Genomic DNA, 17,820 nt, shown 5'->3' with positions numbered 1-17,820 from the left:
TATATTAATGAAGACATTTACTACTGAAGTTGATTTTAATCATGGTGAACCAGAGCAGTAACATAAAACCTTTGTAAGGTTATTTATACTGAGATTTATGTAACTTAAACACATTTGTGATTGCATTTTATTTATGAGTAAAGTGGGCCTCTGAGGTGGTACTAGTAGTAAAGAATTTGCCTGCCAAGGCAGGAGGCACAAGAGACGTGGATTTGATCCCTGGATCAGAAAGATCCCCTGGAGTATGAAATGGCAACCCACTCCAGTATTCTTGCCTGGAAAATTCCATGGGCAGAAATGTGCAAAGAGTTGGACATGACTGAGCACACACACACACACACACACACACACGTAGAGTAGTTGACATCTTTGGACAAAAATGAAAATGAAGCAAAACTGTGTGGGAATAACAACGTTTTCCAAGAGAGATTTTTTAGAAATATAAAAATTGGCTAGTGAAATATCAATCTTAAGCTAAGTATATCATACCAGTGTACAAAGCAATGACAAATTGGAATTCAGAAAACATGGATTGAAAATGTATGTATTTGAATATATCACTGGGTACTCATTATTGTTAAGGCATTTCTGAAATTTCAGTTGAACTTTGATCTCTTGTTCCAAACATTTGCAGTTCATGGGGTTGCAAGGAGTCAAACACACCTTAGCAACTGAACAAAAACATAAATATTTTTAAACATAAATTTTAAACATAAAACATAAATATTCATGAACATAAGAATATTAAATATTCTTAGCCACCCTCTCAAGTTGATTATGCATTAGTAAGGTGGATACATTTTAACATAATTTTAGACATTGCAATGCTCTCTATTTAGGATTGATTTTATTTTTTAAAGGCTTAAATGTTTGGAGCAAGAGATCCAGGTTTGACTGAAATTTCAGAAACACCTTAACAATAACGATTCCCCAGTTATATATTCAAATACATACATTTTCAATCCTTGTTGTCTGAAACAGTATTAAATTGTGTATTTATATAAAAATATAAAAATTAACAGCATGCCTCAGTAATTATTAATTCTTGGATTTTCCTCACAGTTAGAGAATCTATATTCCCAAGTCAAAAAACTTTGAATTAGCAACATTAAATAAAAGTTCTGTCCAACAAGTATGAAAGGATAAGAGCAGACACAACCACAAAAATGTATTAATATTTTAAATTAGCCACAAGAAACCTTTAAGAAGTAGACTGATGAATGGACTATTCAAAGAAACAAAATTGACACTTGATCTTTGCAGGTGCTTAATAGCAGAGCCTGTTAAAGAAGGTATTTTAGAAGGTGTTTAGAAGAAGGTATCTTCTTCTGTTAAAGAAGAACAGGTATTCCTGTTCTTCCATCTATTTATGTAGATGGAAGAACAGGAAAACTGAAAAGCACACTTTTCACAAACAGAACAATAGTCAATGACAAATCAAAATTAATGGAATGATCTAAAACTGAGGTTTTGGCTGAGAGTATTTGATTTATATATATTTAGTTTAAATATATATATTTAAAGTTAATATTCATGAAACAATTGATTTTTACCAAATAAACATAAGGTAATTTTAAAGTGGAGCCCCAATAAACTATTATGGGGAAAAAATTATTTTCTTTCTGGTTTTTTTGTTTGTTTGTTTGTTTTGGCTTAAGAGAATATTTTGTTAGATTAAATACCAGGGTGATTTTGGTACAAGACATCCTCTGCTGGACAGAGCCTGACATTACAATATTACATCATCTGTTTAGAGCTACAGAGGCTTAGCTAACTTCTCTTTTCTTTCCTGGGAGGTAGGGGGTGAGGGGGTGGAGGGGGAAGGTGTGCTTTAAAAATATCTATGCCTGAGCTGCATCCAAGACTAACTAAAATCAAACTTCAGGGTCTGAGTTTCATGTATTTGCAGTTTTTAAAGCTGACCAATATTGGGGAAGGAAATGGCAATCTACTCCAGTGTTCTTGCCTGGTGAATCCCAGGGACAGAGGAGCCTGGTGGGCTTCTGTCTATGGGGTCATAGAGTCGGACACGACTGAAGCAACTTAGCAGCAGCAGCAGCAGCAGCAGTGATGATAAATGCTTACTGAATATTGCTGTCAAGATTTTTGTCCATCAGTGAGAAAGTTACATGACTTTCACGTGCAAGAACTGGTCTGAGACTGTGTGAGAGGGATATATGAACTAGGGAGGTTTTATTCTAATTAAATGGAAAGAAAATGAAGTTACTGTGTATGGTTATTTGGTTCAGTTTACCTTGGGCTTTTCATCCAGGATCTGCTGGCGGATTTCTTTGTGTTTCTCTACGAGTTTTTCTTGCCGTTTACTTTGTGCCTCTTCTAACTGTAAGACAGTTACAGAGAAAGTCATTTTCATCTAAACATTCAAGTGAATGTTTTCAGATCTCTGGCATGCATTTAACTATTTCACATCCTGGTCAAGAACTGTCCTTATAGGAGACATGTAAGTGTTGAAGCTGGGTGATGGGCACACAGGGGTGGCAGTGATATGACCATTGGATATACCATTTTCACAGCTTTGTTAATGTCTGAAAATCTCCATAATACCAATTAAAATTAATTAAAAACCTTCAGAAGTTGTCCTCTACCATTGGTGACAACTAAAGTTTCTTTGGGGCTTCCCTGCTGGCTCAGTGGTAAAGAATCTGCCTGCCAAGGCAGGAGACGCGGGTCTGATCCCTGATGTGGGAAGATGCTCTGGAGAAGGAAATGGTAACCCGTTACAGTATCTTTGCATGGGAAATCCCATGGACAGAGGAGCCTGGCGGGCTACAGCTCATGGGGTCGCAAAAGAGTCAGACACGACTTAGCAACTTAACAACAGCAGCAACAAAAGGTTCTTTTCAGGGAGGTCCCCTTGACATCATGTTTCTAGGTTCCTGACTCTAGAAAAGATTCTTAACATCTATCTTTAGATGAACCTTTTTATACAGAGGTTTGCAATTAAACTTGCAGAAACACTGATTACACACTGGCTGCTCTGGGCAGTTGCTCGGCTGGGTGCTGGTGATAAAGAATTACTGTGAAGCGTGGCATTTCCCTCCAGAGACTCACACAGTACTCATCAAACATGGTTTGCAAAAGAGAGAGGGATTCATGAACATGACATACCCTCTTGATGTACTGCACCACCTCCTGGATGTATGACCGGATCATCTCTGTCTTTTCCCTGAAAGTGAGTGACAAAGAAATCATTACATGAACTCATCCATCATCGGCAAACATGGGAACCGCAGGTTTCCAGATGAAAGTTTACGGAACTCTCAACTTTCTTCTCACTGCTGCAAGGAAGATACAACTTGTCAGCTCTGACAGAGGTCAGGTTCTACCCAAGGCACAGGCTCTATTTTCACTAAATGGCAGGAAGGCTGTCTGACAATATCAGAAGAGAAGATAGAGCTTTTTCCTTAGGGCCTGTGGGCACCTCAGTGCTTCACTGAAAACCCTTACAAAGTGGGTCTTTGGTAGGTTAATTTGAGGAGAAATTTCGCAGATAGGTCTTTGTACGGTTGAGCCGCTGTTATTCTGTATAGGACAATCCCCGAGTAAAAGGTGGGAGAAAGGGTTCTTTCTACTTACTCCTCCATCTGGCTTTTGTCTTTGGATTTTGCTTCTGTTATCTTCTCCTGCCTCTTTTTATCCATTTTCTTCTTTAATTCCTTCTTCTCTCTGAAGGCAAAATGGAAGCAAAAGGGAAAAATGGTCAATTCAACTGCAATTTGTACTTAATACATTTACATGTACAAATCCATTGTAAGAGAATGGAGGCTTACTTCTCACAGATTTCTTTGAGCTTCTTTAACTGATTATTCTGACATTCTTCAGCAACATCAGTCAATTTTTGAATAAGCTGGGGAGGGGGGAGAAAAAAAACACGCCAGGTGGCTATTTTACATGATCACAAGCAAAGCACCCTTTCCCTCCCCCACCCCACATCAAACAGTATCTGAGGTTAGAAAAATCTGTGATTTTTCTTGATGTTTCTGTGCTATGTGTGCTAAGTCACTTCAGATGTTTCTGACTCTTTGAGACCCTGTGGACAGCAGCTCACCCAGCTCTTCTGTTCATGGGGCTCTCCAGGCAAGAATATGAGTGGGTTGCCATTTGCTTCTCCAGGTTAGCAAGAGTAACATCGTCAGACATTTTACAACACATAGGTAATAAGGAAATAATTGTAGACTATACATTATCTAGGTTTTAATACGTAATTCTTACTATTTCTTCTAATTAAGCAGGATTTCTTAGATGATTGGGCTTGCTTTTGCCAAGTGCGATGGCAGCTAACTGTGGCCGCAGGGACCGTTCCCTCTATGACTCACTAAACTATGACTGTGGCCATAGAGCCCACTTCCTGAACCTACATTTTCTTGGTTATAAATGAGATAGTCAATGCCTTTCTATCTTGGGGGTACTATGAAGTTTAAAATAAAAATGAGTGTGATACAAATGTAAGTTTGCCGAGGTCCAGCCCCGGCTGATCCAGGGAGTTCGAAGGGGAGACTGCGTCGGCGATTAATTTAAATATTCATCAAAGATATAAAGAGTAATAGAATGAGGATAGCTCAGTAGGAAAATTCAGTGGAGAAAAGAGGCTGAGTAGCTTGGTTTACGCGGAAAATCAATATAACCTGTGACATCAGGTTAGCTCTGACCACGGAGGCCGCAGGCGCCCTCTCGAACAGCGGAAGGTGCCCTACCTTAGGCATCTTCTCGAGTGGGTCTTAGAAGCCCAGGCAAATTAATGGTTGCAGAGGACCGCCACGTTCCATATGGAGACTCAGCCGGAATGTGAAAAGAAAGAATGACATGGGGAGACCAAGCTTCGGTGAGCAAGGCCCGTAGCTTTATTTTCAACAGGGGCTTTTATACCCTAAGTTGCACATAGAGGATAATAGGAGATGTTAAATCATGCAAAGTCAGCAGTCTTTGATCCTTATAGAAACCAGGGTTTCTTTCCTGCGAACTTATCTTATACAAATGGTTTAGGTGATTTACATCACCTTCTGGCCAGAAGGCTTATTAACGTTTTATGACTCTTGACAAAGGTTTGTCAACAGTAAGACTTATTTTCTCTAAGAGTAATTATTTTAAGGTTTGGCACCATCCTCCGAAGGTGTTAGATAAAGTTGCATTCCTATAGGGCAGAGGTGCAGTGGGTTTACAACAAAGGAAAGAATTTATTACCTTAAGGGTCTAAAGTTGCTAACACCAAGGCCACTACTTATTTTTTCCACATACCAGGTATATTAATTAATACACATTCAAGGATACTTGGCAGCAAGCATTGGCTCATCAATGAAATCCTTTACTAGTTTTATTCTGACAGTTTCTAACTCTCTGAGAGGCTCTAAGCTATTTGAATATCTTCCCGTGCTTCCCATGCCTCTCAAGGCTGGGAGACTGTGAGTCCATGTAAACTTGTCAGGCGAGTTAGAGAGCTATCTGAGGGGTTTGGATTTAAACACTCCTAATGCCCAGGAACTTTATTAACTGGAGCTGTAAGTTAACTCTTTATCAGAGAGAGCGAGATGGTGATGGGGGACAGCCCCCAGTAAAGTCAGAGGTGAGAGCACAAAGCAGTAAAGTAGGCAGACTCTGGTTTTTGGGGGTAGATGCTCAAGAATATCCAGGGGGACTTCTGAGGCTCGATCCCGCCTTTGCGTATGCCGAGCCTCCTTCCTCATGACCTTTGCCACAGGTGGAGGTCCTCACGCCAGCTCCCGGCATAAGTTATAATCAACTGTGATTTATAATTCTTGGTTTCCAGTTATTATTCATTGCTTAATCACTTCAAGGATGATATGAGTTACCCATCTTGGAAACTGATGTTTTGTATCCTGTGTGGGCAACTTCCAAAGGGCACTGGAAATTCTCTTCTGTGCTACCATTTTGAATTTTGAATACATTGCTCTGATAGCAAGTATTTTGTCTTGCATTTATTTGCTTACCAGACTAAGCTTCAAGAGGGCAGTGGCTATGTTTTCAAATCCCCAGCTCTCCACGATTTCTAGCTTTCAGTAGGTGCTCAATAAAAGCTTGTCAATTATGGGAGAGTAACTGTGCCTTCCAGGCACAGCTCTTTCTTTATTCTACATGAAGAACCTATGGAACCTTCTGCCATTGCTTAGGCAGCAGTAGCACCTGGACTTAAGCCTTCTTACTGGTGCACCAAATAGATGGTGTGGACTTCCTGTTGAACATTCACCCTGTTCCCCAGAGATGGAGACTCTCATATACAGCTGCCACTTATATATATATGTGGTAGCTACAACAGTAAAGGCAATATAATCATAACACTAGCAAACTTTCATTGATAATTTACGTATGCCAGGCACAGTTTGATAAGTTTTAAATGTACTAACTTATAATATTTAACTTATTCAGTTCTAAGAGTTGTCCTATGAGGTCATATTGACACATGAGACTCAAATTTGGGGCTCAGGGCCACAGAGAGGTACTTGGCAGAACTGGGTATGTGTGTGTGCATGCATGCTAAGTCGCTTCAGTTGTGTCCAACTCTTTGAGACCTTATAGACTGTAGCCCATCAGGCTCCTCTGTCCATGGGATTCTCCAGGCAAGAATACTGGAGTGGGTTGCTAGGCCTTCCTTCGGGGGATATTCCAGACCAAGGGATCAAACCTGTGCCTCATTATTTCTCCTAGCAGGTAGGTTCTTTACCACCAGAACAACCACCTGGGAAGACCAGAACTTGGTAGAAACCCAGATAAATTAGGCTCCCAAGCTTGTGGTTGTCACCACTTTCCCAAGCCACCTTTTTGTTATGATTTTAGAAATTGTTTTTAATAACCTCTTCTTATCTGAAAGAATAAAAGAAGCTGAGGGAGAAATTCTTTTACAGAATTGCCATAAAGAATCCACATTAACTTGACATTAACATGAAATTCAATGCACTCATCCGTGAGGCAGATTAAATCTGAACAAATATTAACTGGAGCTTGGGGCAGCAGAAAACCTATTTGATCATTCAAAAGACAGTACCTGATCATGACTGTCACAATTAAAGAAATCAAGAAATATTACATCCTGCTAATGCTATTTATCAAATGAGTTAGATGTAAAATCCCACTGTGCAGACTCTTGCCATTTCCTTGAGGATTCTCACAGCACCTCTATTCTAACTGAGAGGTACCCACAGGGCTTTCCCCTCGACAGGGGACCTTCCTCCTCCCCAGTTCAGCCCAAGGAATTACAGAGGGTAATCCAGGGATCCCCAACCTTGGTGGCAACAGCAGAATCTCTTGTGAGCAACTGCTTGAAAACACAGCTTTCAGGGCCTGTTCCTAGGCCTATTGCCACTACATGTTTAGGGACAGGGCCGGGGAATCAGTGTGTTCAAAATCTCCTTTGTTGATTCTGGATTCTTTGCCAGATATAGGGGGTCTCGGTGGTCTCTCATTTTATAGCCCCTGCTAAGTCTCTCAGCAGTGCTTCTGAATTCAGTGATATCCATGCTTCTGTTGCCATGTTCTCATCTCCAACGTTCAGCCTCGTCAAGGATCATTTCTCGATTTTGCCAGCTCCTGCTCACATTTACAGCTCCCTCCCACCCTCTTTCTCAGCAACATCAACATCCAGGCAGTTAAGCCACTGAGCCTGAGATCACTGAGCCCTTCAGCTCACTCAGTTCTGAGGTTGACTTCCATCTGTGTTCAGCGCCCCCACAGCTGCCAGCACCAACCTCCCTCCCGTGCGCTGCACACCCTGGCCTTCCTCCTTGCTCCTCCCTTGGACCATCTGCGCTTGCTGCTTATTCTTTTCAGAGCTAGTTCCCACCTCCTGTGCTCCCAGAACACACACATTCATCTAAACTATTCAAATCAGCCACCATTCAGCAAATATTTGTCAAATGCTTACTTAATACCTGGCATTATTCTAGAAATTCTGAGCTATGCATTGGCTTTATAGATCCTGCTACTTGAAGTGTGGGACAGGATTCATCAGCATTGGCATTGCCAGGGAATGCAACAAAAAATGCAAGTTCTCAGCCCCTACCACTTTAGATTAAATAAAGATCTGCATTTTAATAACATTCCCAGGAGATTCATGTGCACGTTATTGAACAAGACGGAAACAGTGTAGAAACTGTTATGGACTGAATGTTGTGTCCCTCCCAAATATCAATAAATATATTGAAATCCTGACCCTCAATGTAAGAGGTGGGAACTTTGGGTGATTAGGAGCCTTCATGAATGGATTAGTACCCATAATTATAAAGCACCCCAAGAGCTCCCATACCCTTTCCACCACATAAGGACACAGAATAAAGCTCTCTATGAACCAGGAACTGGGCTCTCTCCAAACACTAAATCTACTGGCATCTTAATGTTGTACTTCTCAGCCTTCAGAACTGTGAAAAATAAATGTGCGTTGTTTAAGCCACCCAGGCTCTAAGGCACCCTTTCAAATTCCCTCTTCTCTGTCTCAAAAGAGCTGTGAAACTTTATCTTCATTGTCTTCATTACCCCAAACTCAGCTAGCTTCCTCAACCTCTGAGGCAGGGATAATGCTTTTTTCCTTGGTGGTCGTGAAAGCTGGAGATGGACATGCGATTCCACATGCACCACGTCACAGGTTCTTGGCCTGGTTTCCTTATCCCACCTTCCCTGAAAAAGGGGTTCCCCTCGCATTGCTTCCCATCTTCCCCCTCCTGCAGGAAGACCACCATTTCACTTTCTTCTCTCAAACTTTCTTCATATTGGACACATTCTTTCCTTTTGCCTAAAAACACATCTCTATTTTCTTATCCTCCAGAGCACTGAACTTTTGTTCCATCTTTGACTTTCCTTTTCTTTCTGTGCCTAAAATGGAAGACTGGCGGCTGCTTCCACAATTGTAATGCCCCACCCCACACCCTTCAACCCCACCATCTCGCTTCCATTCCAACCATCGGCATTTACCTAATTTCGCTTTAAGATTAGAAAAACTCTTTTGTTATTGAACTCATTGGCCAAGTCTCAGTAGTGAACTTTTTATTATTCTAGAGATCCTCAAGTTTTTTTAGTTCACAGTACCCTTAAGATCTCAATAATTTTTTTCATGGCACCCCTAAGCCAAAAAAGAAGGAACAGTTCCATTTATCGAAAGATTAGGTTTAAATAACATAATAGAAGTGCTTTGAACAGATTCCAATAGATGCTGCTGTTTCTTTCAAAAATGCAAACATCTCACAATGCCCTTGTGAGTTCAACACGGTATCTCATGGTGCCACAGCACACGGTTTGGGAATCACGACTTTATCTTCTTGATAGTATGTCAGCTGCCAACCACTCTCATAAGAAACTCTCTTCTCTTCCTTTACAGGATCTTTAACATTTCCCACATCAGTCTTCTCTGACTTTTAACTGCTTCAGTACATTTTTATGTCAATGGCCTTTGAGCATCTCTAGCTGAGGACAGCTCCCCAGCGTCTCAACATCTCTTATAGAAGACGAGTCATCGTATTTTCCCATTAGGTATCATCACTCAGTTTAAAAAGTGTACATTACATTTGACTGGCCCCTTGAGTGATTTCCCCATCTAGTGAGTCATGGGAATTTGTTCATTTATCTCATCATGAAGTATCTCTTAACTTTGTGTTCACAATACTCTATGCAGATTCTCATTAATCCTATCTGGACTTGGCAAGCATTCCCTCCTTGCCTTCAGTCTCTTCTGAATTTTTCTACTCCATACCAAATTGCATTTTTCATATGTCCCAGAGTCTTAACTGGCTATCTATCCTCAAATATGTTATCTGTTGTTGTTGTTCAGTTGCTTAGTAGCATCTGACTCTTTGTGATCCCATGGACTGCAGCAGGCCAGCCTTCCCTGTCCTTTACCATCTTCCAGAGCTTGCTCAAACTCATATCCATTTTTGGATGGATGCCATTAAACCACCTCATCCTCTGTAATCCTCTTCTTCTCCTGCTTCAATCTTTCCCAGCATCAGGGTCTTTTTAAGGACTCAGCTCTTTGCATAAGGTGGCCAGAGTATTGGAACTTCAGCTTCAGCATCAGTCTTTCCAATGAATATTCGGGATTGATTTTTTTTAGGATTTACAAGTTTCATCTCTTTGCAGTCGAAGGGACTCTCAAGAGTCCTCTCCAACACCACAGTTCAAAGCAACAATTTTTCGGTGTTCAGCTTTATGGTCCAACTCTCACATCCATACATGACTACTGGAAAACACTGTTTACATTGTTTCCACATGTATTTGCCATGAAGTGATGGGACCGGATGCTGTGATCTGTTTTTTGAATGTTGGGTTTTAAGCCAGCTGTTTCACTCTCCTCTTTCACCTTCATAAGAGGCTCTTTAGTTCCTCTTCACTTTCTGCCATAAGGGTGGTGTCATCTGTATATCTGGAGTTACTGATACTTCTCCCAGCAATCTTGATTCCAGTTTGTGTTTCATATGGCTCGGCATTTCACATGATGTACTCTGCATAGGAAGCATCACTACAAACAAAGCTAGTGGAGGTGATGGGATTGCAGCTGAGCTATTTCAAATCCTAAAAGATGATGCTGTGAAAGTGCTGCACTCAATATGCCAGCAAATTTGGAAAACTCAGCAATGGCCACAAGACTGGAAAAGGTCGGTTTTCATTCCAATCCCCAAAAAAGGCAATGCAAAGAATGTTCAAACTACCGCATAATTGCACTCATCTCACACACTAGTAAAGTAATACTCAAAATTCTCCAAGCCAGGCTTCAGCAATATGTGAACCATGAACTTCCAGATGTTCAAGCTAGTTTTGGAAAAGGCAGAGGGACCAGAGATCAAATTGCCAACATCTACTGGATCATTGAAAAAGCAACAGAGTTCCAGGAAAACATCTATTTCTGTTTTTTTGACTATGCCAAAGCCTTTGACTGTGTGGATCACAATAAACTGTGGAAAATTCTGAAGGAGATGGGAATACCAGACCACCTGACCTGCCTCTTGAGAACCCTATATGCAGGTCAGGAAGCAACAGTTAGAACTGGACATGGAACAACAGACTGGTTCCAAACAGGATAAGGAGTATGTCAAGGCTGTATATTGTCACTCTGGCTATTTAATTGATATGCAGAGTACAGCATGAGAAATGCTGGGCTGGAGGAAGCACAAACTGGAATCAAGATTGCCAGGAGAAATATCAAGAACCTCAGATATGCAGATGACACTATCCTTATGGCAGAAAGTGAAGAGAAACTAAAGAGCCTCTTGATGAAAGTGAAAGAGGAGAGGGAAAAAGTTGGCTTAAAGCTCAACATTCAGAAAACTAAGATCATGGCATCCGGTCCCATCACTTCATGGCAAATAGATGGGGAAACAGTGGCTGACTTTATTTTTTTGAGCTCCAATATCACTGCAGATGGTGATTGCAGCCATGAAATTAAAAGATGCTAACTCCTTAGAAGGAAAGTTATGACCAACATAAACAGCATATTCAAAAGCAGAGACATTACTTTGTCAACAAAGGTCCATCTAGTCAAGGTTATGGTTTTTCCAGTAGTCATGTATGGATGTGACAGTTGGATTATAAAGAAAGCTGTGCACCAAAGAATTGATGCTTTTGAACTCTGGTGTTGGAGAAGGCTCTTGAGAGTCCCTTGGACTGCAAGGAGATCCAATCAGTCCATCCTAAAAGAGATCGGTCCTGGGTGTTCAGTGGAAGGACTGATGTTGAAGCTGAAACTCCAATACTTTGGCCACCTTATGAGAAGAACTGACTCATTTGAAAAGACCCTGATGCTGGGAAAGATTGAGGACAGGCGTAGAAGGAGATGACAGAGGATGAGATGGTTGGGTGGCATCACTGACTCAATGGACATGGCTTTTGGTTGACTTCGGCCGTTGGTGATGGACAGAGAGGCCTGGCGTGCTGTGGTTCATGGGGTCGCAAAGAGTCAGACACAACTGAGTGACTGAATGGAACTGAACTGAACTGTTCCTGGGGTTCTCAAGGCAAGAATACTGAAGTGGTTTGCCATTCCCTTCTCCAGTAGACCGCATTTTGTCAGAACTCTCCACCATGACCCGTCTATCTTGGGTGGTCCCACATGGCATGGCTCATTGAATTTCATTGAGTTAGACAAGGCTGTGGTGCATGTGATCATATTGGTTAGTTTTCTGTGATTGTGGTTTTCAGTCTGTCTTTCCGAAAGAAAGGCAATGCCAAAGGTTGTTCAAACTACCGCACAACTGCACTCGTCTCACACACTAGAAAATTAATGCTCAAAATTCTCCAAGCCAGGCTTCAACAGTACATGAACTGTGAACTTCCAGATGTTCAAGCTGAATTTAGAAAAGGCAGAGGAACCAGAGATCAAATTGCCAACATCCACTGAATCATCAAAAAAGCAAGTGAGTTCCAGAAAAAACATCTATTTCAGCTTTATTGACTATGCCAAAGACTTTGACTGTGTGGATCACAACAAACTGAAAAACTCTTAAAAAGATGGGAACATCAGAACACCTGACTTGTCTGTTGAGAAATTTGTATGTAGGTCAGGAAGCAATAGTTAGAACTGGACATGGAACAACAGACTGGTTCCAAATAGGAAAAGAAGTACGTCAAGGCTGTATATTGTCATCCTGCTTATTTAACTTATATGCAGAGTACATCATGAGAAACACTGGGCTGGATGAAGCACAAGCTGGAATCAAGATTGCCGGGAGAAATATCAATAACCTCAGATATGCAGATGACACCACCCTTATGGCGGTGGTGAATGTGAATGTGAAGAAGAACTAAAGAGCCTCTTGAGGAAAGTGAAAGAGGAGAATGAAAAAGTTGGGTTAAAACTCAACATTCAGAAAACGAAGATCATGGCATCTGGTCCCATCACTTCATGGCAAATAGATGGGGAAACAGTGGAAACAATGACAGACTTTATTTTTGAGCTCCAAAATCACTGCAGATGGTGACTGCAGCCATGAAATTAAAAGACGCTTGGTCCTTGGAAAAAAACTTAGAACGAATCTAGACAGCATAGTTAAAAAGCAGAGACATTGCTTTGCCAGCAAAGCTCTGTCTAGTCAAAGCTATGGTTTTTCCAGTAGTCATGTATGGATGTAAGAGTTGGGCTACAAAGAAAGCTAAGCACTGAAGAATTGATGTTTTTGAGCTGTGGTGTTGGAGAAGACTCTTGAGAGTCCCTTGGACTACAAGGAGAGCCAACCAGTCAATACTAGAGGAAATCAGTCCTGCATATTCATTGGAAGGACTGATACTGAAGCTGAAACTCTAATATTTTGGCCACCTGATGCAAAGAACTGACTCATTTGAAAAGACCCTGATGCTGGGAAAGATTTTAGGCAGGAGGAAAAGGGGATGACAGAGAATGAAATGGTTGGATGGCATCACTGACTCTATGGACATGAGTTTGAGTAAACTCTTGGAGTTGGTAATGGACAGGGAGGCCTGGCATGCTGCAGTCCATGGGGTCTCAAAGAGTTGGGCACGACTGAGCGACTGAACTGAACTGTACTGACCCTGACCTTGGTGATAGTTCTGGTGCATCATGTCCAAGCCATGGTCTGTCTTGTTGAAAATACTTTTAAAACTACATAATTTTGATATTTAACAAGCTAAGCTTTGTTCCTTTAGGAACAAATGCCTTATTGTGAAATCCAGGCATGTGTTTTTTTTAATGTGGCTTTTGTATGCAATTAATGAAAGTAGTATTTCCCTAGCATCCCAAAAATGTGTTTTAAAAAGGATATCTGTGTTTAATATGACAAATGTCCTTCCACTCTGCCCAGTTTCCCTGTGTCTCCCCAACACTCCCATACTACAGACCCTTCCCTGTAACATTCTTCCTTTTCCAGCTGTTTTTAAAAACTCTTTTTTTAAAATTTTATTTTATTTTTAAACTTTACAATATTGTATTAGTTTTGCCAAAAACTCTTACTATAATTCTGCTCTTATAGCATTTACTGTTTTCATTTAAACTTCTTCTACTTAAATTCCAGGAGGCAGAGTGATTAATATTATAAATTTGTTAATAATACTGGTTTTCCAGTAGTCATGTACGGATGTGAGAGTTGGACTATAAAGAAAGCTGAGCACTGAAGAAATGATACTTTTGAACTGTTGTCTTGAAGAAGACTCTTGAGAGTCCCTTGGACTGCAAGGAGAGCAAACCAGTCAATCCTAAAGGGAATACATCCTGAATATTCATTGGAAGGACTGATGCTGAAGCTGAAACTCCAATACTTTGGTCACCTGATGTGAAGAGCCGACTCATAAGAAAAGGCCCTGATGCTGGGAGAGACTGAAGATGGGAGGAGAAGGGGACGACAGAGGATGAGATGGTTGGATGGCATCACTGACTCAATGGCCATTAGTTTAAGCAAGCTCCAGGAGTTGGTGAAAGACAGGGAAGCCTGGCATGCTGCAGCCCATGGGGTCACAAAGGTTTAGACATGACTGAGCGACTCAACAATCACAACATTGTCGGACTCACATTAAACTAGCAATGAGATTACATCTATGCATATATTTTCTGGTAAGGAGAAGCCTGTGTGCTGTTTTGGAAAGGAATAATACTAATATACAGGCTTCCCTGGTGGCTCAGCAGTAAAGAATCTGCCTGTAATGCAGGAGCGACAAGTTAGTTCCATGGGTCAGGAAGACCCTCTGGAGAGGGAAGGGCAACCCACTCCAGTATTCTTGTAGGGAAATCCCATAAAGAGAGGAGCCTGGCGGGCTACAGTCCATGGGGGTCACAAAAAGTTGTACACAACTGAGTGACTAAACAACAGCAACAATAATACTAATATACAGAGAAAATCAGGAGAGAGAGAGGTAGATAGGCAGACAGACATAGAAAGAGCTGTAAGTGATTTCTGGCAAGTGTCTGTCCACTCCTTCCCTCCTCCCTTGTCAGTCCTTTTAGGTCAGTCCTTTCTCACGTGATCTACTCTGTGTAATTTTATAGTACATACTCATCTTGTCCAAGTCCAATATAGGTTTCCAACACTTGCAACTGAGAGAATCTTGACAAAAATAAATAAACACATAAAAATTTCACCTCTTAAACCCTAAATAAGATGAAGGACTCTGAGTATTAGGCCTAGATTTCTATTGCATGAGGCATGAAAACTGAACCCAGAAGGATTTTTCACACAATAATTGAAGTGCTTTTTAACTAACCTAAGGGTACCCTCATTTCAATGTATTTTTAAGCAGACAGGCTCTACTCAAAGAGCCGTTACATCATATATTAGTCAGAAAACTCACCAAAGATAGAAAAGAACAAAGGATTAGTTTAGAATTCCTAGGGCAGAAAAATCAGGAGAGTACATGGTAAACTGAAATGCAGTAAATAACATTTAATTTTAACTTTTAATATGATTTTTTTTCTGACCCAAAGGAATAGACACATTTAAATCATTTTGCTTATTTATTTACCACTCATGACAACTCTCCTAGTTAAGTATTCCAAACCTTCTAAGGAATGAAAAAGAAGAGCCTTGGGGAATATAATGTCATGCTTATTCTCAGCTCCATGCTGAGTTTCACTTGGTTTAGTCATTTGAGGGTGAAAGAATGGTTTCCAAGGAGAATAATAATTCCTAACTCTAACTTGAAAGGGATTAAAAGAAAAAAGTATGTGGACAGAAATTGCCATGTTTGGAAACTCTTCTAAGAAGGATAATTTGGGGAAGTGGGCAAAGAGCCAACTATAGAATGTTCATGATTGCGTTCAGTTTTGTCCAACTCTTTGGGGCCCACGTACTGCAGCCCACCAGGTTACTCTGTCCATGGAATTTAATGCAAGAATACTTGAGCAGCTTGCCATTTCCTACTCCAGGGTTTTTTTTTTCCAACTTAGGGATCAAACCCACATCTCTTGTGTCTCTTGCATCACAGGTGGATTCTTTACCACTGCACCATCTGGGAAGCCCAATAGAATGTTCATCCTTCAGGCAAACTCATTTCCCTTCTCCTTCCACTCACAGCTGGAAGAGAGAGCACCTACTCTTGCTTTTTTAGAAACTTTTATTATTTTATATTGGAGTCTAGCTGACTAACAATGTTGTGATAGCTTCAGGCCATGGCAGACTGACCCAGCCATACATACACATGTATCTATTCTCCCCCAAACTCCCTTCCTGACCAGGCTGAGCAGACCTCCCTGGAGAGCACTTTCTTTTGTGCTAGTCAAAGCATCCATTCTGAGCTCTCATCATAATTTTTTTTCTATGAAGAATTAATTTATGTTGCTTCTAAACTAAATAACAATCTATGTATTAAACACATTATTGATAATTTTAAAACAAGGGGAATGTTTATACTGGGATGTAAACTGGCTTTTCAAATTGAGAAATATTCATTTATTCATTCCACTCATATTTTCTGAGCACCTATGATGTGCTGGATACTGTGTGATGCTCCAACTAGGAGCAGGTGGACAAGTCCTGTCCAGGTGGAGCTCATTTCACCCACCAGCTCCCTTCTCTTCTCCAAAGGAGGAGAAAGTCTTGGACTAAATGAGCAACCATCTTGATAATTTCTGAGGCAGTCTGTCATACCTATGAAATTAATTTCATTTTATATTTCCATAGCTAAACAGAATTTGGAGCTGCTCATTTGAATCTAAAGATTTAAAGAATCCTTGAAATTTCCTTTTTTACTTGCTGGGCAAAGCAAAAAATGAAAATCTGATCGCAACTCCTAATCAATGTCAATAAGTTGGCCTAATGAATCTATAACATTTAAAATTATTTTTCACTTTTGAAATATACCAAAGTAAATGTCAGTTTCTTAGTTTCTGGGAAATGTAAATGGGTCAATGTAGCATACTCCCTTGAATGATATTTCTGGTATTCTTTTATGAGGCTATCAACTGGAAATGCTTTGATGCATGAGACAGGGTGCTCAGGGCTGGTGCACTGGGATGATCCAGAGCAATGGGATGGGGAGGGAAGTTGGAGGGGGGTTCAGGATGGGGAACACATGTACACACATGGCTGATTCATATCAATGTATGGCAAAAACCACTACAATATTGTAAAGTAAGTAGCCTCCAACTAAAATAAATAATTAAAAAAAGAAAAAAAAAGAAAAAAATCAAGAAATTTGGTAAATGAAACTCTGAATGAAGTTGAGATGTTTTATCACCGTAGATGATGCTTACATTTTGCTATCTTAACTCTTGAGCCTTGTTTCCTCATCAGTAAAATATGTCATCTAAATGATCTCTAAGATTCCTTTGATAAATTATAAAATTATGTTATTCTATCATTATAAATATTTTTTTTAGAATTCAATGATGATTTTAAAATGTCCTAAAATAATAAAAGTAGATATTTATGGCCATGAAATATTTATTTTAATGATAAAGGGAATTTATGTTATGATAAAAGTTTCATTAAAAATAATTTATATATAGCTTTAAGTAAAAATTTATAACAAGCAAACACTTATCCCTTTGTAATTGTAAAAGACTAATGAACTTACTTGTAAGAGTTTTGAAAAGTTGGTGAAACAACTATTTTTGATTTAATTGAAAGAAAAAGATTGCATAGGATCAAATCAGTTGGAATCATTACATCTGGTTAAACCAATTGGAAACAAAAATCCAAACCACCAAAATTTTAGGATAAGGCTTCACAATTCTGAAAGATGTCAAGACCATTTAATTTAGAATAAATGAAATAAACAAACATTGCTTATCAGTCAGATGTGGGAAAACAGCAATAACCTTTCAAACTGGAGGTTTTCAAATAATTAGCAAAGGAGACATGCCTAAAAGAGGCATGACTTGTCCTATGGATCATAACTGAAATAATGCAATAAATCAAGGGC

At 40.1% G+C, this 17,820-nt stretch overlaps 1 protein-coding gene across 3 annotated transcripts in view; it reads right to left on the bottom strand.

Moving 5' to 3' along the window:
• The window catches only part of PLCB1 (phospholipase C beta 1), an 850,060-nt gene that overhangs the window by 99,631 nt on the left and 732,609 nt on the right, over nucleotides 1–17,820 (bottom strand). For all 3 annotated transcript variants that reach the window (XM_055543363.1, XM_055543364.1, XM_055543365.1), the window contains exons 28-31: nucleotides 3,792–3,868; nucleotides 3,598–3,687; nucleotides 3,130–3,187; nucleotides 2,255–2,341 (exon numbers count right to left, since the gene is read on the bottom strand). In XM_055543363.1, the coding sequence (XP_055399338.1) occupies nucleotides 2,255–2,341; nucleotides 3,130–3,187; nucleotides 3,598–3,687; nucleotides 3,792–3,868 (312 nt within the window). The remainder of the gene's footprint in view (nucleotides 1–2,254; nucleotides 2,342–3,129; nucleotides 3,188–3,597; nucleotides 3,688–3,791; nucleotides 3,869–17,820) is intronic.

Source organism: Bubalus kerabau, chromosome 13 (genome assembly GCF_029407905.1).
Source record: "Bubalus kerabau isolate K-KA32 ecotype Philippines breed swamp buffalo chromosome 13, PCC_UOA_SB_1v2, whole genome shotgun sequence".
NCBI lineage: Eukaryota > Metazoa > Chordata > Mammalia > Artiodactyla > Bovidae > Bubalus > Bubalus kerabau.
This window is presented reverse-complemented; position numbering and strand designations above follow the sequence as displayed.